This window comes from Ctenocephalides felis, unplaced genomic scaffold (genome assembly GCF_003426905.1).
Source record: "Ctenocephalides felis isolate EL2017-DRISC unplaced genomic scaffold, ASM342690v1 CF-g0.4_SCAFFOLD_00845, whole genome shotgun sequence".
NCBI lineage: Eukaryota > Metazoa > Arthropoda > Insecta > Siphonaptera > Pulicidae > Ctenocephalides > Ctenocephalides felis.
In genome coordinates, this window is record NW_020536999.1 from 16,287,054 (window position 1) to 16,309,952 (window position 22,899).

Sequence of the window (22,899 nt, forward strand, 5' to 3'; positions counted from 1 at the left end):
ATTTTTTTTTTTTTTTTTTTTTTTTTTTTTTTTCTGCAATCTATAAAAATAATTATATTTAGCAGAGAATGCTGACAAGTGTTTACAATTGGTTGTTTACAAATTAGCACATACGCCCAGTGGTGTATCTACTATAGTTAATATATAAAAAAGAAAAAACTAAAGACAAATATAGAGAAAAAAAAATATAAATATAAAAATAAACTATAATAAATCTCGAGGTATTTTCCTTTTGAGCCTGGTCGGCTGGCCTTCCTGGTATAAGTTGCATGCTAGTTGGTTTGGATGTGCGTCAATTCTATTCTTATAATTACAGGCAAACATTGATATATGTTCTTGAATTGTAGGTATACCCGTGTCTTTGTGGAGAATCCATGTTGGCGTGTAGTGAGGAGCGTTTAATATTTGCCGCAGGAATTTGTTTTGTGCTCGTTGTATTATGTTTAAATTGCTCTTTTTAGCAGTACCCCAAAGTTGTAATCCGTAGGTCCACACGGGTTTGATCACAGCCTTATATATAAGTAATTTGTTGTAAGTTGATAATTCTGATTTTCTGTTTAAGAGCCAATAATAATTTTTGAAGATTAGATCTATTTGTTGTTTTTTGTTCTTTATGTGTACTTTCCAGTTGAGTTTCCTATCTAAGTGAATGCCGAGATACTTTATTGATTCTTTGGACGGAATAATTTCATCGTTGAGTACAACTGCTGGGCAAGTTTGGGTGCGAAGCGTGAAAGTTATATGGACTGATTTTGTGCTATTTACTTCTATCCTCCACAACGAAAACCATTTCTCAGCTAAGCTGAGATGGTGCTGAAGGCTGTTGGAAGCTGCAGTCGGATCTTTGTTTGTGGCGATGATGCACGTATCATCAGCAAATGTGGCTAAACTCGTGTCAGTTGAAGTTGGAAAATCAGCTGTAAAAATTAAAAATAGTGTTGGGGCGAGGACACTCCCTTGAGGCACTCCAGAATTAATTTCGGTAATATTTGAGTCCGTATCGGCGATGCTGACAAAAAAGTTTCTATTTTGTAAATAGGATTTTATTAATAGGAATAAAGAATCTGGTAAACATCTTTTAACTTTATACATTAATCCGGTATGCCATACTTTGTCAAATGCCTGCTTGAGATCCAAAAAAGCCGCAGAACAGTACTCTTTATTATGCAGCGCATTGTTAATTACGTTTATTATTCTGTGAACTTGCTCAATTGTTGAATGTTTGTCGCGAAACCCAAATTGATGGTTCGGAATAAAACTTTGTTCTTGTAGGATTATTTTAATCCGTTGAAGAATTAGCTTTTCAAATATTTTCGATATGCAAGACAATAAACTTATCGGCCGGTAGGAAGATAATAGATAAGGGTCTTTACCTGGTTTCACTATAAGGATTATTTTAGCTCTTTTCCAAGACTGCGGAAAAGTTTTCATTCTCAGTATAGAGTTATATATTATTGTGAGCATTCTAATAGCTTTTCTTGGAAGTTCTTTAAGCATTTTAATAGAAATCCGGTCTGGTCCAGGTGATTTTCTAGAATTTGCTTTTGCAATTTCTTGGGTTACTTCAGCCGCAGTAAAACGATTAACATCATGAGTCACTAGCGACGGTGAATCCTGAAGAAAATCATAAATGAATTGTTCATCATTAGAGTTGCATTTACGTGAAAATGGCTGAAATGTGAGGCGCAGGTGTTCGGCGAATGCATTAGTTTTTTCTTCTGGACTTCTTGCCCATGAACCGTCTGTTTTTCTTAAAGGAGGAATTGGTACAATTGGTCTTTTCAATTTTTTGGTTGCTTTCCAAAGAGAATAATTTGTTTCACTACTTGCAGAAAGATTATGTAAGTAGTTTTCAAAAGAAACATTTTTATAATTTATTATTAAATTTTTCAGGTCTCTGCATGCACTGTTAAATTTTCTTTTATCTTCCGGTGATCTAGTTATTTGCCAAATTCTTCTTAATTTCCTTTTCTGTGCAATGATTTTTTTAATATCTATGGGCACAGAGTGACTGTGATTGTGATTTAGAATAGGAGTCGATATTTTAGCTGCTGCAATTAATGTATTTGTGAAGTTGTTGATACCGATATTCAAATCATTCTCACTTTTTAATGGAATATTACAGTTAATGGTGTCTTCGATGTATTCTTGGAAAAGAAGCCAATCGGTAAATTTGTTTGTAAGCGAACTCATGACTTTGGTTGGAGTATTAGTGGAGTATTTAAGAATTACTGGTGAATGATCAGAACTGAGATCCAGACTTGAATTTATTTCAACACTCTCGTTTTTAATATTTTTGGCTACAAAAAAATCGAGGAGGTCTGGAATTTTGTTCAAATCAGTTGGCCAGTATGTGGGCTCACCCGTAGAAAATGTCCGAAGATTATTATTATTTATTGTATTATACAATTGACGGCCTCTAGGTGTTATTAGTCTAGATCCCCAAAATGTGTGCTTTGCGTTATAATCACCTCCCGCAATAAACAAATTTCCAAGGCTGGTAAAAAAAGTTGTAAACTGATTTTCAGTAATAATGTGCCTTGGCGGACAATAGATTGCCGATACTGTAATTTTGTGAGTCATTAGGTCAATTAAAACATTTGTCGATTGTATGTAGTCAGTATAAAAAGGTTCTGTCTCGTAATGTCTTATGTTTGACTTTATGATAATGGCAGTGCCACCGTGAGGTCTGTCGTCCGGGTGATTTGTGGTATATGTGTGATAATTAGGAAAACGAATATTGTGATTTGTCTCGGTAAAATGCGTCTCGGAAATTAGCATAATGTCTACGTCATTGGTAGTTAAAAATTGTTTGAGTTCATGGACATGATTGCTCAAGCCGTTCGAGTTCCATATGCAAATTGTTAGTTGCATAGACATAATTATTTTTTATTAGATAAAATTGTTGTTAGTAAATTAAGCATTATGCCCATTTGTTCTGTCAATATTTTAATCATGTTTTTAAGTTCTGTTAAGTCATTACATTTATTGTTAGTATTGTTTTCAGAGTTACTATTGTTTATTGAGTTCGTTGAGTCAGTAGGTAAAGTTGTGTTGTTTCTAGTAATATTGGAGTAAGTTACGCCCGGTCTTAAAGTAGCATTTGGTTTTAAATTTTGCACATTACTTGTTTTCTGACGTAATGAAGTGTTTTTTTTTTCAATATATTCTTTATAGACGTGACAGCCTTTATAGTTAGCAGGGTGATTTTCATTACAAAGGACACACTTCACTTGGTCGACCTTTTTTTCCCACTTGCATTTTTCTGTCAAGTGATCTTGAGCGCATTTAACGCATCTGGGGGTGCGGTGGCAATAATTTCTGGTATGACCATACCTTTGGCAGCGAGTGCACTGAACAATTTCTCTAGAGAACCTCTTTGCCTCTATTTCTACTTTAGTTTTATATAAAAAATCAATTTTATAAAAATCTTTATTATTAGGCTGTTGTTCAAGCTCAATTAAAAACATGTTCAGAGGGAATTTTGAGATTCTGCTTTTAATGTTCTCAATACGAACGACTTTGTGACCTAACTGTTGTATTTCATTTTTGAGCATATCTGTATCCGTGCTGAAATGTAGGTTTTTAACCACTATTTTGAACGTTCTTTTACATTTCTCCTGGAAAGAATGCATTTGAGTACCCCTCTCTTTCAGAAGTTTGAGAATTTTATTGTAAAGTTTAGCATTATCAAGATTAACTCTAACCCTAGTTTCGTCAATAACTTTTATTTGATAAAGATTTTTTGCTTCACATTCTAAGAGTTGAGCTAATGGTTTGATATCACGTACCTCATGTATAAAAATTGGCGGCGGTCTGTTAACTGGGCTGCATTTATCACTCGAGTCTTCGGTATTAGGATTAGCTAAAACTTCATATATATTGCTTGTGGGAGTTGGGTTTAGCCAGTAGTTCGAATTTGAAGATGTTTTTTTGCATGTTGATTCTTCATTTAAATTTCTTTTGAATTTTTTGTTTCTTACTTCAAACCATTCTGAATCCTTACTGGTGGTTGCTTCTTGATTAAATTCATTTAGGGAAATTGAGTCATTTTTCTGATGTAAAGAATCTTCTTCAACAATATCTGTATTAGACCTCTTATACTTGTTAGCACTCGTATAGACCTTTTTCGGTTTGACTGGGGAGCATTCTAAATCCATCTGATCGGTATCCGTATTTAAAATTTTTGACATTTTCAAGTAAAAGTTATTAATTCCCCCGTAGGGGAATATTTCTCTATTACGTACTCACACAGGAATGTTTCTATTCAAATTTTTAGACCAAAATCATAAAATTCCTGCAAGTTATTTGCAAATTTAATAAATTTAATATTTCTCAGTATTATGAATGTCACAATATAGCGTGTTAAATTTGTAATTTATATTTTTTTCATGTATTAATCTTTTTAATTGGCATATTTATCATGCAAGTGCGACAACCTGCACATGGATTTGAAAATTGTTAATCTTATATTATTTACATAAATATTTTATATCATCCGTTTGTTTGATTTAGAACTTTTTATTCGTTTTAATTATTTATAATTGTGTAGTGTAAAAATTGATATCTTCAGTTGGTGGGCTAGTATGATACTATTTATGCAATTTTTTTTGCGAAATTCAATTCTATTTACATAGGTCCAAATTGACTTCACATAATTATATAAGATTTAATATCATACATTCATCTTCTTAATCAATTTAAATTCCACAATGATATATTTTCAAATAGACCACAAACACCGCCGCTTTGCCATTACTTCAATTTTAATTGTTTTCGCGCTCCATAGAGGCGCCACTAACTGAAGCACGTAAATTTACCTTCAGGTTTAATTCTGGATAATATTTTATAAACTAAAAAAAAACTACCAATGGAAAAAAATACTTTTGATATACATATTTAAAATTTTCGTTTATCTCCTGATAGCGATGTCGCAAGAATTAAGAATGGATACACATCTTTTGCCTTCTACTTTAGAATAGTATAATTGAAAATATATATACCTTGCTTGTTTTTTAGTTAATGATGGTGGATATTTAAGCCCCACTCTATCCTATTCAGTCCATTTATTTATTGCCAAAACATTTTTTTATTATTTTTACACCAGCTTTCGGACTATTTCCAAGTGTAATCCGTGAGACGAAGGAACATATCGCGTGTTTTGATATAAAACGGAAAATGTATATATATTGTTTCACAATGCAATTATTACTTCGTCAGAAGAATTGTTCGATTGCATTTTTATTCAAATTTATATAACGCTCGTGTTCAAAGGGTCTTTATAATGCATACTATTATTATTTGCCTTAATTGGCTACGTTAACCCTTTGCTAGAACAAATACGGAATCTTGATGTAATTTATGCTAAAAAGTGAAATAAAAGATCTTGCATTAATTTAGTAGCATGCAACTGACAGGATTTTTATAAAACAGTCGAAATCATAGGTATAAATCATATTTAATTTGTATGTCGTAAGAAATTTTGAACATAGCAGAAAATGCTAATTTGGAAAGGCAATTAAAAAAGTATTGTTACGGAAAACATGACTTAAATTTTCAACTTATTTTTATTTTATTTTACTGGAGTAATTATATTTAGCTCCACCACTCTCCCTCGCCCATATTATTTTTCCTGTTTTAAGTTTATCATTAAAATTAGATGAACATTCACGTAAATTTTTTTCAAATATTTTTCATTAATTTTGGGTTTAGTATACAAAATATTAGATATAATCCAAAAACGCATAACATATTTTGATTTTATAATAATGTAGACATCTCATTTTTCTTATTCATAATTATGAATTTATTATACATATTCTAATATTGTCTAGGCTCATAAGTGAATTGAAATTTTTGGCAGATGGCAGTACTCATTTGTTTACAATGGCAAACAGTGCCTCAAATATTTTTAATGTCAAAGAATGACAAGACGTTTTTTGCCATTTTTCCATTTATTTCTACAATATAACTATACTTTTATAATCATATACATACTAAAAAAAATCCCTTAACAAACTTCAGAAAGATTTTTCAAAATCCGAATAATCGTTTCGGAGAAGTATCTTTACATAGATAATTACAGAAGAATTTTATATATGATTATCTAGAATTAAACTTAGGGGTAGGTTTGTGGCGCACCTATGGAGTGCGGAAACAATTAAAATTGAAAATGCGATGGGAATGCGAAAGGTGATGTTTTATGTTCTCTATACTAGAAAATTTTATCGGAGTGTGAAAAGGGCTTAATAATATTATGAACTTGCAAACGAATATTGAGACCGGTCCTCGGAGTCGAGATTTCTTGTATGCACTTTCTAAATGCATTTATTCTGAATTGTCACAATGACTTATTAAACTTGCTTATAAATAAAATTATATATTTATACATATATATATATATATATATATATATATTTAAAAAAATAGCAGTCCATACTTCGAAATGAAAAAGTTAAAACAAAAATAGTCCTTATTAATTATACGTTTCTACTTAAAACTTCAAATAGTGATTTAAAACACCAAGCGAATGAAGTTTTCTTTGAAATTCTTTCATAACAAGTTTATTATGAATTTTAAAAATAATTAAGATAAGCACACCTTTTATGTGACGTAAAGAAAAATCGAATATTAATTAGTCAATTGGAATTTCAATCAAATTTGTTGTTGTTTATTAAACTTCAAAGTTTATTAGTTTAAATGGTAAATTGTATGGCTTGATAATTAGCAACAATGGTAAATTAAATCGTAAAGCTTATATAGATTTGTAATAAAATTTGTCAAGGTATATAATTAGTTTGGAATTTGAAGATAAATTACCAATAAATTATTGCAAAACTAAATAACTAATTCAGATATCAATTTAGATTAGTTCGTACCTGTGGATAATTTTTTGATGTTTTTATTATGTAATACCAAAATCAATATATTATAATTAAATAAATCAGTTATGTGTAAATTTTTTAAAGGTGAATAATATATAATTATAGTTGAAATTTAACTAAAAAATAATGGTACGATTATTTATTAATGATATAATGTGGTGTGATATCAAAAGTTGCAAAGTACTTCAACCAATCATTAATATAAATTAAGTTCTACCAAATGATGCTGCGTTGTCAGGTTGACAATATATAATATAGGCTATACATAGACCTTAAATAACATGGACTCCTAGTCGAGCGTAAAAAAGTGCTCAAACATAGAAGGGTATGTGACGTCACATCTCTGAGCGAACATTGCCGACGACAATCGCGGACTCTCCCGATTGATCAATTGTGATGGCTGAAAATTGTGTAAGAAATGATATAATAAACATTTCCTCTATGAAATAAATGCACATAAAATCAAATCCACCTGTTAAAATTGCTTTATATATTATAAGGCCTATGTTAACACGTAACATATGACATATGACATTTGATCAATCGGAAGAGTCCGCGATTGTCGTCGGCAATGTTCGCTCAGATATGTGACGTCACATACCATTTTATGTTTGAGAACCATATACAAGGACCATATACAGGACTATCAGTGTATGAGGTTATATGATTTTCAACAACTTGTTTATCTCTTAGTAAAATGTCCCATCTAAGATACAAAACATTAACAAGCATATTTATTTTTTCTTGAATAGATGCTACAACAAGAAATCTTGGTTTGTCCACCATAAACAATCTGGTTGTAATGAAACTCGTATTAGTGCTGATTATGCGTTTGCAACTAGCTGTTGCGATGATGTTGATATGTGTAACCTGTCTCTTAGCCCTCGAATACCTGGACTGCATTTAGGTACTTTTTTAATAAAAGTACAAAATAATAAAAAAACATTCATCATTTTCACACGATCAAGGCATGATAGAGTCAGAAAACACAGCAATAAATGAGGAATTCTGGCAACAATGCTTTAAGGGACCGATTCTGCCGAATAGCAGGCCAATGTTATGGCAAGGCCATGTTACGCTCTAACTTGCATATATTATGCTACTGAATTATACTGAATACTGTCAAAATGTCATGTATTTGCTGTGCATTCAGGCGTTTTACACATAAACCATAACGTCACTCGTATGTTATGAAGCTGTGTCAGAAAGACCCTGTTATCTAACATCGTTTTTTTGACATTTGTGCGGCTTTTAATTTATGTTTTCTATCTGACAACCTGAGAAATACGCCTGACTGCACAGAAACCATATGACTCTGTCAATATTTAGTATCTGAAGTTCTTCATAACATGGCCTTGCCATAACAATTTTCTGTTTTGCAGCAGAATTGGTCCATAAGTGATCGAAACACTGTTTTCGGAATTCTTCATTTTTTAATACGATAGATCTATTTTTTGCATTGGGTATTGCTAATAGTTACTTTTCCAAACTGTGCTTCGAAATAATTTCATTTTGAATAAGTTCATGAAGTCATAGATATCGTTTACAAAATAATATTTTTGGCACAGTTTGGTAATCACACATATTAAATATAATCAACCAGGCGTTTGGCGAATTTGCTCCTTGACAGTTTGTAAACGAGTATAGAATAATATTTTTATTAAAATTAAATATTTGTATACTTTTCGACAATGTATTAATGCCATAGAGCTTATACTACATGGATTGCTAGTCGTAGAAGGGACTGTGACGTCACTTGCTGAGCGAACTTTGCCGACGACAATCGTGGAACTCTCCCAATTGTTTAAATGTCATACGCCATATGTTTTATTTTAATAATATAATGGCAATTGTGATGACTGATAATTTTGTAAGAAATGATATTAATAATATTTAATAATATTTATCATAATAGTTAATTTAATTCAAATATTATCTGTGATAGTTTTATTACAATAATGTAATGGCAATTGTGATGGCTGATAATTTTGTAAGAAATGATATTGACAATATTTCACCTGTGAAATAAATGTACATAAAATAGAATTCACCTGTTGAAATCGTTTTATGTACTGTAAGACTCAGTTTAGGCAAGTAGCATATGACATATGACATTTGATCAATCGGGAGAGTTCCGCGATTGTCGTCGGCAATGTTCGCTCAGACATGTGACGTCACAGTTCCTTCTATATTTCAGCACTATATACTTCGGGAAATATATGAGGACTAGCAGTCCTTTTAGTGTACTGTCTATTAAAAGTTTTGACGGAAATACAGAATAAAAAAAAATAAAAATATTATTCTCATATAATAAAAATTCAAATGCAACTATGAAGGTTTTGTTCAATTTTTTTAAATTTTTATCCTTTAAAAGCAAGCTAATGATAATGTGTACTTCAAATCTTTTATATGTTAAATATATTTATCAAAACAATAGCAATAATTAAATTTTGACTACTATTATTTATTTTTTTAAGACTTTTCCCTATTTGCGTTAATTTTTTTGCAATGCTATCCAGTCCTTAAAATGTAGGCGTAAAGTTGCAAAACTTGTTCTGCAATTTAAATAATTTGTTATCGGAGAAAGTTTATTAATTTCAGTCGTTAAATGTCAACTTGGTATACATTTTTGTTATTAATAGACATACGGAAGGAGAAAATTAAATCGTTTTTATTCTTATTTTGTATGGTAAATCAATTTGCAATGGAATATAGAACACCTGGTACGGATGGTTTGTTAGTTTTACCAGAATTATTAGAACCAATTTTTGTAATAGATATTTTTTTTATTAAATTGTCTTTGAGCAAATTCTCGTATATAATACAATTACCTAATTACACACACACAAACACACACATTCATTTAAAAAACATCACTTGTGAGTACATTTATCATTTATCAAGGTACCATTTAATGCAGTGTCCTGCCTTGGATGTCCAATTGTTGGAATCTTCATATATTTTTATTGGAATGTTGTGATCTTGTCCTTGATCATCTTCTGCCAATATTGTTCTGTCCAAAAATTATTGCATTTTTATTGGATTGTCTTATTGTCCTATGTTCAACGTTGTTTTGGTCGATTTTTGTTGGAATATCATCTAGTTGGAATCATTGTTGTGCTGGATAGTCTTGGAGTCATCATTGTGCTGTTTTTTTTTGGAACGTCCAGATTTTAGCATTCATTTGAATTATATGACCATTCAGCATTTTGGGGGTAAAGTGTAATGATTTCAAGTGGAATGTTATTTTGATAAAAAACTTAAATTGAATATTTATGATAAAAATTAAAATGGGGAGTTGAAATTGGGAGTTGCATTGTGAGAAGTAATTAATAATGGATCTGCATGATTTAAAATGGGTTTTATAATTATATACGATTTTGAATAATAATTTGGATATAAATTGTTTGCCAAACAAACATTGAGGATTATTATAATTTTAATAAGGATATTAATAATTTTATATGCTTCCAGGCATTCGTCCAAGTAGAAGAAGCTATTGATAGATATAATATAGAGCTGACAAAGAAGTTTTACTTCATCTTCTTCAAATTCAATTTTTTTTTGTTTTTTTTTTGCCATTGTTATTGCCATTCGAAAAGAGGTTTATTATCTATGAAATTTGAACCCAGGAAGTTTGAGAATAGATAAAATTAAAAGTAGTTACTAAAAATTATCTTCACTCGATATCGTGCATATTCGATGTCAAAATTCTAGTTCGAGCACTGCCGTACTCTCAAAACCTTTTTTATTAATATTTATTTAAGGGGCAAAATCTCGGATAAATTAAAAATGTTATGGCAATGCTTTAAAACTGCTAATCGCACAGCAAATATATTTTGAAATTTTGATCAACTCATACGAAGATAGACCCATAACATTGTAATATAACATTTCTATTTTATTAACTTCCAGCAGGGTAAGTTATAGTAATTGCAAAAAAATCTAAAACTTTGAACCAAATTTGAATTATTCAAAAATATTCGATTTCTATTGATATTCTATTGATTCGACTCCTACTCAGCTACGCAGCGCGATTGCTTAAAAAAATAATAGAGATTTTCAAAAAAAAATCAACATATAAAAAAACATGAATTTGTTCAAACAAGTCAAATTTTCTCCAAAATTTAAAAATTTCTCAAAAATCTAATTTTTTCCAAGTTTTGCAAAGTTTTTTTTAATGATTTAGTTTTTTGGTACGGGAAGTTCCAGCAATTTGTCTTAAAGCACGATGCCATGCACCACTAATTCGTTGTGATTTGTGATTGAAAATATATTTTATACGCGTATATTTTGTTCTCATTTTATTTTAATCAAATTAATCAAAATTATCTTTTCTATATTATACATTTATATAAACCTTATCTAGAATTAAACCAAAGGGTAAATTTACGTGCTACAGTTAGTGGCGCCACCATTGAGTGCGAAAACCATTTAAACTGAAGCAATAGAAAACAGGTCGCACTTGCTATCTATTTATACTTCTTTTATCTATTTTCCGAAATTATTTTCTGAAAATCCTCATAAATCCATATCAAAAGTAATGTCTTATTTATGTATCCCCGAAGTATATTTATCCCGGTGCCACATATTGAGAACATATGCCATAAGACGTGTCATATTCTTATTTTGAAAACATTTCCAGTCTAAAAGATTTACGATCCCTCTCGCCATATCTGTGGGCATCAATCTTAATGAGCTATAAAGATGAAAGGATTATCAGTGCTATCCGTTTAATATTTATTACGGAGAAACACGCCCAGTAGACCTTTGATAAAATAAGATTTCTAATAAATTTTGACATAATTTTCAGCTTGGATAATTTATTTAAGTTGTAATCAAGTTGTTTGAATCGTAAAGTAAGGGATTGAACATTGGCGTAAAGGTCTTAGAAAATTAAGATTTTACTATATACAATAGTTAAAAATAAAAGTTAATAACACTTTATACGCCATGTCAGACATATGTGTCTGACGCTAAGATGTTCTACATGAACGATGTCTGATATAGGCGATTTGGTAAAAGAAGAAAAAAAGGTTCAATATGGGGTCATGTCAGTCATATATGTTTTTACAGAAATTTAAGGCAAAAAAATATTCTAAAAGTTTCCTTGATTTATTTTTAACTAAATTATTGAATGAAGTAAAACATGGCCTGTTTGAAAATTATCGTGGCAATTAACGTGTGAATTATACCTAAAACAAGCACATTGTACACAGAATTTTTTATAATACTGTTTTAAAATTTTCTAAATAATTTTGAAGTAAAACTTTTTAGGCCGTTACGCCCAAATTGTTGAGGTCGATTGTGATTGGTCGTCGTGTTACGTGCGAGGAATCTGTGATTGAATGCGTACAGCGTATGTCAGTTCGGAATGTCACTAGATTTTAAAGTTTCGTCGTAGTACAAATCTTGATTCAATAACAAATGACTGAATCAGAAGAATATTTTACCGCGTCCTCCGTAGTTTTTTTTTATTTTTATTTTATTATTCACTGCAGTTTTATATAATGTTTTAAAATACATATTCATTAATTTTATTACAGTTTTAATAAATTTTCATTATCAGATGTTAAATAATTTAATAACAGATTTAATTACAGTTTTTTTGCATTTCTGTGAGCAAAAATCACAATATAGTCATGACATTTCATGATGCAATTTTTAATACTATTTTATATATTACTAAATTTTAATAATCAATAATCAATCCACGTTGGCTATTTCTTAACATAAACGTTAGATTTTTTTAAATATTTATTAATTTCTTGTAGGCGAAGCTTGTTTTCGCGAATAAAAAAGACGGTTTGCTAATTTTAAGATTCTCGACCTTTCAAGTCATATTCTGAATCGAATAAGACTAAATTTGACATACCTTAGAAAAAATGGGTGTATGTGTGTGTTTGTATGTATGTGTGTATGTATGTGTGTGTGTATGTGTGAGCGGATAGAAAATTTTTGTCGACGATTTTGGGAACACTGATTTGAATAATTTAAAAACTTCGATTTGAATGATTCAAAAAACATTTGTATTGACGAAATGAAAAATTGATAAAATTTTTGTTAAGGCAGGTTTAGCGGTTTGGAGATACAGATGTAAAAGTAAAAAAAGTTGATATTTGACGATCAAAAAAGATCATTAGACTTATGAACATTAAATTATCAGATATTTGATGAAAAATTTAAAAATGAGTACTTTAAAAATGGTTAATTTTTAAAGTTTACTTTTACGGTTCAAACAAATTTCAACATTTTCAGAAAGCAAGAATTTTCAAAATTTTCTAAAATATACATAGTTTTATACTTCAACTATGAGTTTTAAATTTATAATTCAGTTTGAAATAGTATATATTTCAAATGCGTTATAGAAAGAAATATATCCTTAGATGAATTTATTTGGCACCTCTTCCTAATGTAAACATTCTCAAGTGTTTAAAAATCGTCACCGTATATTTTATGAACGATGAAATATATAGTGATTATAAAAAACTATTGGAAAATGTTTAAAACAATTGTTATTATACATCGATCAATATTTATTGATTACTGTTTTTTTCTCGAATATTTAATTCTGTACGGGAAGTTCCAGCAACTTGCCTTAAGGCACGATGCCATACACGACTAGTTTTTTTTTTAATTCGGCGGACCTTATCTCGACCAGCACCGTCCCAACGGATGCGCCTATAACCGGATATCGTATTGCGTTGCTTCGTGGAGACCGAAAAGGAACAGGAAGCACGCCATGTTATATTATATTATATTATATTATGCGAGTTTTATTATTATTAACGTTATTAGTAAAAAATAATATGCATTGTGCAATTTACTCGATGGCTGCTATGCGGCCGGAATGAAAAAACGATTAAGAAACAAGAATTAGTATTCCTCGGGGGCGTACGGGTACGGGTACGGGCCACATTTTTATATGAATTTATAAAACGACTTATGAATATATGGGGATAGAGGATACTATGCAATTTTTTTCATGAATTTATATGTCTAACATATTAATAACGTGGGTTTTTTGTGTTCTACACATAATAGAGTTAGGGTACTATTTGCTCTCTAATTGTGCTCAAAATTTTTTAAGAAGTCTTTGAAAAGTATCTATTAAGTAGTAGAGCTAGTGGCTCTTTGAAACAGTTTTTTTTTAAACAGTATTTCTTGAGATCTACTGATCATATTTTTACGAAATAAAACTAGATAGATGCTATTCCTCTACAAAATCAAGTAAAAATAATTCCATAACTATTGTTCATTATTTTACAAAATTATCATTTTGCGGAAAGAGTGCGGTGTTACAACTTGCCCCATATATAAAAATATTTTTTATATGTATCTTTAAGTTTGAAAGCTTTCTAAACATGTGTGTGTACGTGTGTGTATGTGTGCGTATATACGTTCGGATACAATTTTTCGTCGACGATTTCGAGAACACAGATCAACCGATTTGAATGATTCAAAAAACATTTGATTCTTATCAATAAGAAGATGTGCTGATTAGTTTTTGACAAAGGCAGGTCGAGCCGTTTTGAAGATACGTAGCAAAATGCCCCAAAAATGGTAATTGATTTTTTGAGAGAACGGTGCGTCCGATTTGAATGATTCACAAAACATTTTATTTGTATTGTTGAAATGAAGAACTGATGAAATTTCGAAGAACCGTGCAACGGTTTCGGAGATCCAATAAAAAAAAGTTGAAAAATTACCATTTGGCGGACAAAAATGATCATTAAGAATATGCACATCAAATTATAACATTTTTTATAGAATTAATAAGAACAAATTTTGTTCACTTTTCTATGGGTTTCGTACCAACGTTTATACGTCATACTGCGACCCGGCGCCTACGCGCTTTGATATTTCATTTTTACGCAGCTACCGTATAGCGATTGTTTTTAAAAAAAGGTTAAAATTTCCAAAATATTTCAAAGTAAAAAAAAAATTGTTAATTTCTAATCTCAATTTTTTTCAAAATTGTTAAAAATCTTAAAAATCGATTATTATCAGAGATCTGAAAGAAAATTGAATCTTTTTTTATAAAAATAATTTTTGGTGCGGGAAGTTCAGCAATTTGCCTTAAGGCACGATGCCATGCTCGACTAGTTTGTAAAAATGTTTGAAATTGAAATTTCTTTCTGAATTTTGATTTTAAAATGAATTTTTGAAAAATATAAAAATATATGTCAAACGCAGTACACATATTATTTCATCAAATATCCGAAGTGATTAGTTTAGATTTACCAATTTACGAAAATGGGTTTAATTTAAAATTATATCTATTCTCCAAGTTGTTAATATTACATTATAAATAATATCAAAACATAATTATTTCAAAATTGATTCATCTGTCTGGAATTATTATTTATGTATTACAATATTAAATTACAATAATACCATAATTTCCTAAATGTGATTATGATTCCTTCGTTTCATTTCCAATTAAACGCCAACGTGGTCTGTGATATAATTCCATTTAGAAATATATACATATATATATAAATTTATATACCTTTTCATCCGTAATTGGATCTCTTTCAGTTTGAGCGAATTATAATCAGTCTGTCGAAATTTTCCATCATTTTCCACATAGACATAAATATATAGAAAAATTTGCGACATGAAATTCTGTTTATATATATATATATAAATATCATATAATATATATATAATATATATATGTGTGTATATATATATATATTTCGTAGAAATGCGTATACGCGTACCAGACTAGGTCTTTTGTCTGGGTATGTCAAAACCGCTTGGTGCAATACCGACTAAAACCTCCTCTTATCTGTTGTTGTTTCTAGGGAAATCGCCGTTGGGCATACTTCTGGGGGAGGATCTAGAATGATATATTTCTTACTCGTCACAATTAAATAATATGTGTTATATGATTATTAACTATTATCGAAAACTAATAAAAATACACCACATCGATAAGTAAAAAATGGTTAAATAAATTTAACCCTTTTTACTCGCGAATTGCAGAATTATTATGTACTTTGTTACCGAAGCGGCGACATCCGAGTGGAAAGGGTTAAACCGTTAATCAATATTTTATTGTAATATTGATGAAATCAGAAATGATTTTTAAGTTGAATTTTGTAGTAAGTTGATAGTAACATAAATAAATATGCAAATAATATAAATATGGGCTTAAGATTATTATTATTTACATTAAAACTCCTTAAGATTTCTTTGATATTTACTAAATTTAATTCATTTTCATCATTTTTTACAAAAATAAATGCGTAAATTATAAATGCGTTAATAATAGGCTTCGATATAAATTGTCTCATATAATTACTTTTACTATATTTATTATTTAGTATGATATCAAGTTCTTTTATTAAAATAGTTCTGAATAGAATGACTGAATATTGTTTTGTTTTATGTTCTATGTGTTTTATAAATTTGCATGTTGCCTTTCTCATGTAACTGGAGCTTGTAAAATTTTATGTAAATTTCATGCATTTTGTTGGAATGGTTTTTGCATTTATATGTATGCTCATGGAATAATTAAAATTACCAAAACAAAAATTAATTATTATTTATCTGATGAAGCTTCATCAAGTATTTTAAATTGCATGTTTGTTGCTTTGTGTGCTCTTCATATATATTATCTGCAAGTTTTATGAATCTGTAATCATCAAAATACAATTTTTGCTTCAAGATTGTATTCATTTAAAAGCATGATTATAATTCATTTATATGGCATGATATAATTTTACTATTTTTCAATTTTTAATATGTTTTTTTTCAATTTTCCTAAAATCAAAGATACTGCCGCTTCGAGAGCTGCAGAGCCGGACAATTTATGGTACACTGCCCGTCTTACATTGTCAATTGCGGCCCTGTTATATTGAGCTGTTTGATATTCGGAGCTGCTTATTTCGTTTGCAGGTAAAATATTAATTTTGAAAATAATTTCATAATATGTAAATTATTATAAGATCTGGAGACACTTCATAATAAGAAGTATTACATCAGAAAAATCAAATACCTTAGTATTTCAACTTGAAATCAACACCATCAAAAATTTTCCTTACCAAAATATAATATAAATACTTCTACTATTAATTTACAAGTATTTAATCTTTTATCCTTTAAAGGGCACGTGGGAGGTCGGCTGGAAGTGGATCTGGAATCCGTCTGTTTCCAGGTGAAGAAACAGAGCCCTTGAAAAACAGTGGTGGAGTTATGATGGGAGGTAACGGATTCATCCACCCAAGTAACAGCATGGTACAGGGAAGTTCCTTGAAGGATATGATCGATTTCACCACTTCTGGATCTGGATCTGGTAGGATAATTGACTGGAATTGTTTAGATTTAGGACTTTCGATAAAAATCTCATCTAATCCAATTCTCTATCTAATCTCATCCAACCTCTTACATCTCCCAATTAGAATTATTATAATAACGTTGGTATTATCCTTTTTTTCAGCTGGTCTTCCTCTACTGGTTCAACGTTCAATAGCTCGGCAGATTCAGTTACAAGACGTAATTGGCCAGGGTCGGTTCGGAGAAGTTTTCAGGGGGGCCTGGCGTGGCGAAAAAGTAGCTGTGAAAATATTCTCCTCCCGTGAAGAAAGCTCCTGGTTCCGAGAAGCCGAAATCTACCAAACAGTTATGCTCCGGCATGAGAACATCCTGGGATTCATTGCTGCTGATAATAAAGGTAAAAGTATTTATATTTAGTACTAGCAAACCCGACGAACTCCGTTTCGCCACCAGATGGTTTCGTGAGAAAGATGAAGAAATTTTTTGTTTGTTTTATATTTGAAAAGGAAAAATTTGATTTTATTACACAACAGTAATGAATTTATTTCGATTACAAAAATGACGTGTTTTTTAATTGAGTTAATGAAAGTGAATCCGCTAATTATCCGTTTCATTCAAGTGCTATTTGGTAAACCACATTTTTTGTTTTTTGGTCTGACGTTAACACAAACAAAGCGGATGGTTTTCCAACTCGTGAACATGCAACGTATAACTGCTCATGTGAAAAACAATGATTTTCTAAATAATCTATTTGGTATTTATCCCGCAAACACTAAGCGATTGGCCTTGCGACTTGTTATTGCGAACGCAAGGCAAACTGGAAATTGCAATCGTTTGAAGTCAAACGAAAGACCAGTCGGAATCATTGGTATGCCATCAAATCGCCAGCAATTTTTGAATGAATGGTGAAATACAGTGCGTGTACATCATTATTCTTTGCGGCAAGAATTGCTCGTTGACTTAACCAAGCATAATTCTGATAATTCTCACTAATGTCATTACTCGAATTTTTAATTACGGTGCGTGAAGTTCCAACAATTTGCATTAAGGCACGATGCTATGTACCACTATTTTTCTTAGCTATAAACCTTGCGGAGCCCGAGACTTTTCCAACAAATGCAAAATTGTCGAAATCGGTTCGTGAGTTTTGGAGTTATATCGTCAGGAAGGAAAAACCCGACTTATTTATATATATATATATATGTAGATTATTACGGTGATGTGATACTCTTATGTTTTAGATAATGGTACGTGGACCCAGTTGTGGTTAATAACAGATTACCATGAAAACGGATCCCTTTTTGATTATCTAACAGCACACACTATAGATGTGCCAACTATGATCAAAATGGCAGTATCTATTGCTACAGGACTGGCTCATTTGCACATGGATATCATTGGAACAAAAAATGTTGGATGCCATTATGGCAATCAACAAGCCACAGGTAATTCTAAATATTTGGTTCAAGTTTTATTTCAGAGGTATACAAATCGAATTGTTTTGTTCTTAGGTAAACCTGCAATAGCTCATCGCGATTTGAAGTCTAAAAATATTTTGGTAAAATCCAATTTGAGTTGTGCAATTGGTGACCTGGGTTTAGCAGTCAGGCACGATGTTAATTTGGACACTGTGGACATACCTTTTACACACAGGGTTGGCACTAAGAGATATATGGCGCCAGAAGTGAGTCCAATATAGGCAATGTTAAAATCCATAATTTTAGAATAATACTAATTAAAATAGATTTGCTATTCTTGCTGCTCTTAAGTTTGTTTCTATTTTGATTTTGAATGTAAATTTTCAGGTGTTGGATGAGTCAATAAACTGTTCGAATTTCGAATCATTCAAAAGGGTAGACGTTTACTCTTTTGGTCTGGTTCTCTGGGAAATTGCGAGAAGGTGTGATATTGGAGGAGTTTATGAACAGTACCAGTTACCATTCTATGACGTTGTAGAACCTGATCCAAGTGTGGAAGAAATGAGAAAGGTATTAGCTTCGTAATTTTAACTTCCCGTAGGGTAAAATTGAAAAAATTGAATTTTTTTAAATATCTTCATGTTTTTTGAATGTTCTGGCATACCTTAGAAGAAATGGACGTGTGTATGTATGTGTGGATACAATTTTTCGTCCACGTTTTCGAGCGCACGGATCAACTGATTTGAACGGTTTAAGAAATATTCGATTCCTATTGATAGGGAGAAGTGGTGATTACATTTTGGCAAAGGCGGGTCTAGCCGTTTCGGAGATACGAAGCTATAAATATGCAAAAAATGGCAGATTTTGAGAGAACAAAGCATCCGGTTTGAATGATTCAAAAAACTTTCTGCTTCTGTTGACAAAAAACTGCTATTCTTCGATTTTCGTTATGGTACGGGAAGTACTATATCCAGCAATTTGCCTTAAGGCACGATGCCATTCACCTCTAGTTAACTTCCCAAAGAAGAAGTATATGTTTTCATAAAAAAATCCGGCTCGCTAATTTTATATTTTCTCGACGTTTCAAGCCATTCTGAATCCAATGAGACCAAATTTGGAAAAAGTATGTGTGTGTGTGTATGTGTGAACAGATTTTTTGCCGTAAATCGACGTTTTCTCAAAAACGGCTGGACCGAAAAACTTAAAAGCTATTCGATGTAAATAGCAGTGAAGCGTCCACGTATTAGCACACAATTTTGAATCGATTTTGAAAAATCCAAAACCAAAAAAAATGATTGGGAATCGTGAATAGTTTTTGGTAAAGATCGGCCGAGCGGTTCTCTTGTAATAAAGTTTTAAAAAAATGTTGTTAATGATTTATATGATTGTTTTTTACGGTAGATACCATAGTCTTATAGATCTTATTAAAATATTACGGCCCTACGACAAGTCGTTTAATTTTAAAAATTCGTCAAAGTTTGCAAAATTTGTATCGTTTTTTGGCGCTTATCAAAATTAAAATTTCATCGACGTTTGTTCAAAAACTCCTGAACCGATTTCAAAAATTTAAAAGCCAATCGATGTATTTCAGTGCGGATTACCTTTTCTCAGTATTGTGCAGCGATCTGCTAATACGTTTCTTTGTAATTTGGGAAAAAGTGTTAAACTTTTTGTCCACATTTAAGCTCATACTACCAAATCGATTTTAAAAAATAAAAAACTGTTCGAAAGATGTTAGTTTGAAAGATACTGATTAGTTTTAGGTGAAAATCTACCGAGCCGTTTTCTTGTAATTGATTGTTGAAAAACAAATTTAAGCCAATTTTCATGGAACTTTTTCTAGCGATATATATCATGGTCTTATAGAACTTAATGAAATATTACGGTCTTACGACAAGTAGTTTAATTTTAAAAATTCATCAAAGTTTGAGAAAATGAGTAGTTTTTTTGACGTTTATTTAAATTAAAATTAGAACGGTAGAGAACTTAGTCTTAATGAACATGCTAAACTATTAAGGTTCTATGAAAACTGGTTCAATTATAAAAATTATTGATTTGTGAAAATTTGCTTTTAGAAAATACTCCGAGTTAACGTGTTCGTTCGTTTTCAATTATGTGTAACAAAATTCATCTGAAATACTTTTAATCACTCATAAATAAATTTATATTTTATTGATTAAGTCGATTATTTACACATATCGGGAAGTTCATGCTTGTCTTAAGGCTAACTTGTCTTGAGGCTAAATGCCATACACCACTAGTTTTGATTTTCAATCATCATTCAGATTATAGGCTCATTCATGAACAGAACAGAGTTTTTAAGGTCTATTATAAACCATCTATATCATTATCTCAGGTTGTATGTTACGAAATGCAAAGGCCAGCGATTCCCAATCGGTGGCTCCAGTCTCCAGTTCTAATCGAGATGGCCAACGTCATGAAAGAATGTTGGTACGTGACACCAGCTGCCAGATTGACAGCCTTAAGGATCAAAAAGACCTTGTCAACGATCAACATCACCAAAGACCAACCTTTCACCATGAGTGTTTAAAGGCAGACGATCGAAAGACGAAAGACGTTTTTTTATGGACGATTTTTAAACAGGTCGGTGTGTATTGATAGTGTTTTATCCCAGTTAATAGTTATAGTACAACGTGAGAGAGAGATCAAACAAAAATAATAATATAAGGAGTGTGATGTCTATAATCATTTTGTTTAGATATTGTTGGTTCACCAGATCACAGATTAAATCTAAGTAAAACCAGTTACAAAATATTGATCACGATCTCGTCAAGTTGTGCATTTGTATGTGATAGTAATAACGTTATTTCTTTCGTACAAATATTTTATAAATTTGAAGTTACATAATAATATTTTATTCATCAACAATTACCATTTATAGGTTATTCATTTATCTCTTTTTGTATATACGATTTTATTTTTGTGTGTTTCATAGAGAGCGTTGTTGAACATTTATTTGTATGGATTTGTGATAATTTTTTTATAAATCGTTGTAGATTTATTTTCTTGAAGTTTTGTTTTGTTACAATTAAGACTAATATAAGGTAATTAATTAAGTGAGATAATTTATCAAGTCGTCCTATTATGTGACAACGTCTTGGTTAAATATTACGCTTTGTGAAGAAAAAAAATTTGTAACAGAAATACGAGTGCGGGGAAAAACCTTTGAGTTTTTTTATTGGAATCATACTTAACATTGCAATTGGTAATATATATATATATATATATATATATATATATGGTGGTTTTTGATATGTAAATTTTCGAATTTCTTCGCTCCTAAGGGCTCAAATGCTTCCAAATAAATTAAAAAAAACTGTGAAAGTCTTAGATTTTAATATCAACATTTAAAAAGTCCACAATTCAATTAAAAGTTTCGTATATTTATTGTTAACATATTTCATTAAATAACTCATTGCGCCATCTGTGATAGCATTTGTGAACTCAAATATTATGATACTTAAAAATATTTATAATACACTTAACCTCTAAATAAATACATGTGGACTTTTTAACGGAATATTTATATAAGATTAATTTTTTATTCAAGTATTTATTTAGCTGGTGATTTTGACTCTCAAATTATCAGTAATAAATTGCTATCAAAATTACAAATCTGCTATCATAGTTAATAATAAATACACGAAACTTTTAGTTGAATTGCGGACTATCTAAATGTTAATACTAAGCTAAAACTTTCAGAGATTTTTTTCTTATTAATTTGGAAGCATTTTAGCCCCTAGGAGCAAGAAAATTCGAAAATATCCATATTAAGGACCACCCTAATTGATCATATTATATATATATTAGAATGGGTCGCTTTGTATGAGACAAAAAAGTCGCTTAGGCAAATATGATTTTCGGATACTAGGGATCAAATAAGGTACTTTGCCGAAGAAACCATATCTCTAAAATGAATTTTGAGGTCTCGCGCATTGACCCAGAGATAAGGGTTAAATTTTGAAAAATCTTTCAAGGGGAGGTCTCAGGGGATGAACTACTGGCATGGGTAGATAGACCATCCAAAGTTAGTAGGGGTCGTTCATACATTTCATAAATTGGACGCGATTTGGCATTTGGCACTCTAAATGGGTCTGAACGGAATTTTTCAAAATTTGACCCCAATTTTTGGTTCAATGCACGGGACATCAGAATCCATTTTAAAGATAATGTTTCTTCAGCAAAGTATCTTATTTTTATCCTTAGTATCCGAAAATAATATGTGCCCAAAAGAGACTTTTTTGATCCATACAAATCAACCCGCTCTAATATGCCACATCGCAATTTTTGTT

General features: G+C 30.7%; 1 protein-coding gene across 1 annotated transcript; it reads left to right on the top strand.

Annotated features, from left to right (window-relative positions):
• Positions 1 to 16,742: 16,742 nt before the first annotated feature.
• Positions 16,743 to 21,239, top strand: LOC113376942 (TGF-beta receptor type-1-like). Its single transcript, XM_026617066.1, has 7 exons — positions 16,743 to 16,790; positions 17,000 to 17,187; positions 17,332 to 17,565; positions 18,410 to 18,575; positions 18,678 to 18,852; positions 18,974 to 19,156; positions 20,943 to 21,239. The coding sequence occupies exons 2-7, from the start codon at positions 17,088 to 17,090 to the stop codon at positions 21,135 to 21,137; spliced, it is 1,053 nt and encodes a 350-aa protein (XP_026472851.1). The 5' UTR covers positions 16,743 to 16,790; positions 17,000 to 17,087; the 3' UTR covers positions 21,138 to 21,239.
• The last annotated feature ends 1,660 nt before the right edge of the window (positions 21,240 to 22,899 follow it).